The sequence below is a fragment of the Battus philenor genome, unplaced genomic scaffold, assembly GCF_028537555.1.
Source record: "Battus philenor isolate CCGP_79_NKW_IND1 unplaced genomic scaffold, ilBatPhil1.0.hap1 SCAF_27, whole genome shotgun sequence".
Classification (NCBI taxonomy): domain Eukaryota; kingdom Metazoa; phylum Arthropoda; class Insecta; order Lepidoptera; family Papilionidae; genus Battus; species Battus philenor.
In genome coordinates this window covers 9,919,850-9,926,235 of record NW_027181690.1, presented here as the reverse complement: position 1 = coordinate 9,926,235, position 6,386 = coordinate 9,919,850, and the positions used below count along the sequence as shown (strand labels likewise).

At 33.8% G+C, this 6,386-nt stretch overlaps 1 protein-coding gene across 1 annotated transcript; it reads right to left on the bottom strand.

The window, feature by feature from the left end:
* Positions 1-1,907: 1,907 nt before the first annotated feature.
* On the bottom strand, positions 1,908-5,584 carry LOC137925757 (cytochrome c oxidase subunit 4 isoform 1, mitochondrial-like). The gene is made up of 4 exons (XM_068769226.1): positions 5,399-5,584; positions 4,244-4,436; positions 3,372-3,502; positions 1,908-2,027 (listed from the first exon to the last, which is right to left on the bottom strand). The coding sequence occupies exons 1-4, from the start codon at positions 5,582-5,584 to the stop codon at positions 1,908-1,910; spliced, it is 630 nt and encodes a 209-aa protein (XP_068625327.1).
* Between the last annotated feature and the right edge of the window lie 802 nt (positions 5,585-6,386).

Here is a 6,386-nt window from a genome sequence, read left to right as displayed (position 1 = left end):
TGATACTCTACAACCATCTATGCGTACAGTAAATACCGCATTCAGAGTGCAGAATGATTTAATTATTGTTTACTATATGTCCCTGCAGATTTTGTACTGCCAGAATTTATTGGCTTGTCTCATACCAGTAAATAATAAATTATTGTAACCTTGTGTTTCAGGGTGATCACTTTATACAAGTCGATTGTAAATAAGTGTCAAAACTATAACGCTTTTTGTTGAAAAAAGGGTTTCTCATTTACTCATTCTTCAGTCATTTTGTATAAAAATAGTCAAAATTTTTTAGTCCTATTACGTACCTCTTAAGTAGTTATTTTAGTTTAACCCCCCTATTATTTTTAAATCATCAGTTAAAATGGCCAGTGCCTTTCCTAAAGCCTTCATGTCGTAAGTTATCTTTGAAAATACGCGACATGGTTTTTTTTCATTCATTTTCCGAGTTAAAATCTTTCGGACAGGATTTATTTGAATTTTTTCATTTTTGATCGCCTTTTTTCTGTCACAAAGGAGGTTCTTCATTTTACCTATCAATGGCCAAAACATATTCGACTAATATCAATCGTATGGAAGATTTAAAAAATACTTATGGCACCATACCTACTACAATGCAATCACAGCGATTCGGTTCTCTTTATCACCCCACTCTATTTTAATATCACAAAATATTTAACAACATATTGGCGTGAAAATAAAAAAACACAATGAAAAATCATACAAGAATGACAGATTCCAAATTCAAATGTGATATTTTGTTTATTTTTTATCGTGACAGTATTTATGGCCAGACTTATTAATAGATAAATGTGTGTATATTTAAATAAATTAATATTGATATTTAATTATAAATGATAATTTTATAAATAATATTGCATAAGACGCACTTATATAAATTAAGAATAGATTGTTTTTTTTTTTAAATAAAAACTTACGGCGCACTTCATTGCGGTGTCAATACGAGTCTTGAATCAACTGATTAGAAACTTACATTAGGAAAATGTTTACACATCAACCCATATTTATACATTCGCTTTCTAAATTTACGCATCGCTGATCAGATATCCTGCTCGCTGCGAATATACTGCCAGCCGATACGAAGTCTGATATGGAAAATAAATGTTATAAATCATTTTGTATTGTTCAAATGCACTTAACACCCATACTAATTAAGAGAGTACACGAATAAAATAGATGAAACTGTAAATGCCAAAGGACAAATAGTGATATTCGGTGTTAGCAGAGCAAAAGGAGATTGTAGGTGTCACACTAGAAGGTTCATATAATCTCTCTCAAATGTTTACCGTGGACTACTATCGACGGTACGCTTTGACCGAAGACAACTGCCTTATTTGACACATTCAGTGATAAAAAAGTAAAGCGAAATTGTCATTTAAAACTCCCAAGCATTACGAAGGAAGATAATTTATTTTCGCACGTCAAAAGCGTTTCACAAACAGTTACGTATTCTGAGTTATTATGAGTTATATATTTTTTTGTCAAATACAATTTAGTCCATCGTTTTATGATTTGATTGGTGCCAAATAGTTTTTCCGCAACTACTGTATTCGCCTATTTGGTTCCGTGCAATTTCTGGATAATTAGCAAACTTAAAAGCCCAACGCGCTGACGCCGTTATGGCACAATTGAGGAGATAAAAACCTAATCGAAGAAGGTCTTAAAACATATGTCAGAAAAGAACTATTCTGTTTCGAGGACTGAAAAGTGTGTTTTATAGGACGGGAATAATTTTTAAAAAGATAGAATTGATTTGGAAGAATTTTCATTTTGTTCTGGCTCTGTGTAGCGCCCGTGTGTAGGTATAGCTTACAGTATGGTATTAGTTACGGCTCTTCTTCTTAAGACTTTTCTTTAATTCTTTTTATGCCAGTGGAAAATCTCTGTTGCGAAACTTAGCGAGAATGATGGTCCAAGACGATGCTCTTAGCTGTCTCAGGGGGCGCCGGCGGCGGCCGTGTCCATTGCACACCTTGCACGCCTGCCCGTGTCCAATGCACCTGGTTAAGCTGCCCCTGTTGCAATTCAAGCATAGAATAGCCGCATGGCTTACCGCAGACAACAGTGTTTCATTTTAGTAAGAAACATTTCTACTCTTGAGTACGTCTACTAAAATAGTAAATAAGCTCAATTTCCTTGCGAGTTGCGACTCGGGTCACATAATGTTATATTACAGTTCATTCTTTAAGTTTTTATGTAATATATGTGGTGATATCACCAGGTTACCTTACGACGTTCTCTGCGGTCAGTGGATTTGTTTGAATCCTACTAATAAATTACGACCATTCCCACTATGATATACCTATATCCGATCAATACATTATTAACATACTTAAATGAAAGATTTACAGTAAATAATAAAAAATAAAGACATTAAAACTTTGTATTAAGCCAGTTCAACTAAATATCATTTCATGTCTTAATGTTTCAGTTCTCATGTTGTTCTTGGATAACTTGTCGGCTTCAGTCCTGAAAATAAAGCAGAATCATGTTAATGGCCAACAAACAAGTGAAGAACGCCTAGGTATATAGACATCATTTACATAACACCATACGCAATAACATTGAGTAAATAAATTTGAAAACTTATTAGCACTGAACGACTGATTCTAAACTGAATTTAAAAGGAAGGAAGAAGTGAGAAAAGATACATTTTAGTTACTAGTAATTTTGTATATAGAAATGTTCTATAAGCTATACATGGACATGCTAATTACAATCTCCGAGTAGTTGGTAATAATCACAGTTTGCACTATTGTATATGCAATATAATATACAAAGTAAGTGTGGGTGTATACTTATTATATTATTACAAATAATAGCTGTAGCGTGGTTGCTACGCCACCAACTTTAATAAATTTGGAGGAATCGATTGGACATTGCTAGGGTATTGTAAAAAAATTAAACCACTAAATTGTAATAGAAAAACAGTTTTAGTTTAGTTCAAAATAGTTAAAGATTTAATTTACGAAATAATTTTATAAGTTACCAGTAGCTTAGCGCTGTTGCAAGTAAACACACTTGTGGGATTCTTCCTAAATCTTGGGAGGTAATAACAACACGAAGTACACAGTAGAAGTGTGTATATTCATCAAGCTTGGCGTATATTTATACTAATTTTAAATTAAGAAAACAATGACCAAGACAAAACAACCACAAGTCGAGAAGTATTGTAGTGCTCTCTTTCGTCTGATGTATATAAAAAATTATATATCTGTGGAATTCCCCTTTTTGACGCGCCGCTGAAGATGACGTAATGTTGCTCCTACACACTAAAGAATAAGAGCAAAGGCACGGATTGCAATGTCTGTTTAGATTAAAAAAAAACAAAAAATGATATTTGACTATGAGTCTCTTACCTTCCATTTATCATTATCGTAGTCCCATTTGGAGGAGATTCCGTCAATGGGATTCACTCTTAGTTCCAACATTCTGCGAAGCTGTGCCTTTTGGGCGAGTTTAGAGCAGGAACTTGGTAAAGGCTCGTATACTGAACAGATAAAAGCATAACTTTACCCTATTTTATAAAAAAATATTTTGTCTGTACTTATGTTGTTTGAGTGCTTCGCCTATAGAAAAGACCATGTTTTTTTAAATAATTTTACCTTCTAAATGTATTAATTTTCATAAATTGTTTTAAAAAGTGACATGTTTTAGTCAAATCATTTGAAATTACATTCTATAAATTCTTCTATGTTTACATTGTAATGGTTATATATTATTAAAAAGTTGTATCGATATACAAATAGGTCACTTGAGGCATATAGAATCAAAAGCAGCTAAATCCACTTCGGCAGATTCTTTTACAAAACAAAACATCATACAAGCATGAATATAGATTTTGACTCTAAAATGAATTTTTAAATGGAATTTGTGATGGATATAACTGGTAAAATGATCGAAGGAACTGTTAACAAGTTTAGTGACGCTTGGGTTACCATTCTCGAGTGAAATTGGACACTATCTGGATTTTGATTTTATATGCGTGAGGCATATAAAATTATTTTCTTGAAAATTAATAGGTACTTACTTATTAACGACACCGCGGCAACAAAATTTATTAACAAGCCGATAAAACTGGAAGGTAGATGTAGGTTTGGCTGTTTTTCTTTTTTGATATTATGAAAAGTGGTTAATTTTATATTTAATCATCAGTAATTTAGTTTACAGTGGTGGCGTTAATACGTAAGTACCAATAAATAGTATCTAGGTGGTATCTTATAGCACCAACCGTAATAGTGGAAGAACATTGCCATCCAGAAGGCAAGGGACGTGGATATTAACACCCACGCGATGACGAATTTCCAAGTGCCAGTGGGAGCCTGGAACTCTGCGAAGGTTTGGCAAAAGGACGCCCGATACAGCGCTTTCTTCTCGAAACAACATAACTGTCTCCAGTCGCCTTTCTCTTTCTCACGAAGTGCCTGTGTATTTTTTTTTAAATTCTGTTAGTGTACTTATACTACTCCATTGTACTCCATTGTTTCATCGTCACCATCATGTCAGCTATAAGACACCCACTGCAATATGCTTCCCTCGAAAATCGCCATGATGAGGGTTCTGGCGCTGCACGCTTCGAGCGACTTTCCGAAACCTTGATTATGTCGTTGGTTCACTTAGTAGGAGCTTACCCACTCTGAGTCTACCTCATGGTCGTCACTCGAGAATCTTTCGCCACCAACGAGCGTCATCTCTTCGAGCTAAGTCGGTGAAAAAAAAAAATTACCTGCCTTCCTAATGCACGGGAGTTTTTATATGACAATTTCACCTTACTTTTTAATCACTGCGTAGGTGGGAATTTCTTTAAAAAAATTTGAGAGGCTCATCAAACAAAAACTACAATATAAATTACAACTGCAGCTGTAGAATTTTGAAATAATGTTTGTAACTTGGTAGTGAATTGCTTTTACTATATTGTGATAATTTAAAAAAGTCTACAAAGTCTACAAATAAAAAAAGAACACTATATACTGTGGGTTTTTTTCAGACCATTACGTGATATTTTTAGTGTTTCATTCTCGTTTCTATCAAACCACGATCAAACAAATATTACTTCATTTTTCAGAGTCAAAAATTAATTAAAAGTATAATTTTTTTAACTAAAACTTTTCAACACTCTTTAGGACATCCACTGGACATATATCTTCCCCATAAATTCCAGCGTTTTACGTCGACCTTGACAAGGTTATCTGCCTTTCTGTTGGTGAACTTCCTATGCTTCGTTTGCCAGTCTGTGGTCTCTCTCCTGAACCTTACGGCTCACTCCCACTTTAACTGGCCAATCCGCTGGGCAGCGTCAATTACTTTCTTTCCTCTACAGATACCCATATTCTTAATTCGATATTGCATTTATATCCAGTTAGTTAATAAAGGTTCTATAGCTTACACAGATGTCCTTAGTGTTCTCCTTGAAGCGTATACTCGGGAAAGGAAACAGAGGGTCGTCTTTGTACGCCGCACTCCCGTTCATCCCGTGTCCAACCACGTCCCTGTTTCCAATTCTGCATCTTCCGTGAATGGACCGCACGATACAATATCTCAGAATACAGGGAGCTTTTGAAAACACATGCATTACGAAGTAAATTGTGATTGACGTTTATTTATTATTTTCATTATTGACAAGTTATTTTTATTGTTTACATCTTTTTAATTTGAACTTTTTGGTTAAATTTGTACAAAATTATTTAACGCATAGTTTGGTAAAGATCTTGTATTTTTAATAGTTGACCGAAGTAAAATATGTAACTTCTCAAAATTCCAAGAATAATCCGTGCGGGTGTGGTGTTCATGGAGTTTTTTATTTCTCTTGAGATAGACATTGATCTTATTTTTCAATTCAATAATTTTTTCAGTTATTTCTTTTATTTAATTCTTTTCTTCCATACATCACATCTTTCGCTCTATGCATCTGTCTTTTCGTCACAATTTCTTCTGTTCTTTTATCACTCTTTATCCTACTTCTGTACATCACCTCTCTCTCTTCCCCTCAATTTCTTCAGCATCGCAGTTACAATTTTCTTATTCTAATTTCATTGTTTTACTTTACATATCACTGTATTTATCATATTTTTAACGTTTTCCATTTTTACATCTGAAAGAGGTCCATTGAGTTGTAAGGACAGGGGTACGGTAGTCGGAATTGACAACCCAAGTTGCAGATTTAAGGAGCCCTTCTTGCAATGAATTTGTATATTTTAGACTATCTAGGTAAGTTTTATAACAGAGAAAAATTTGGTCACAAAATATTATGCAAATATTAGTACGTTGTTATTTAAAGTGTTGAAAAAAGCATAACTTATATCATTAGATGGAAGAAAGGATGCATTTACAAGTGGTATAAAAATATTGGACTATTATCAGCTTGTGTTCTACAT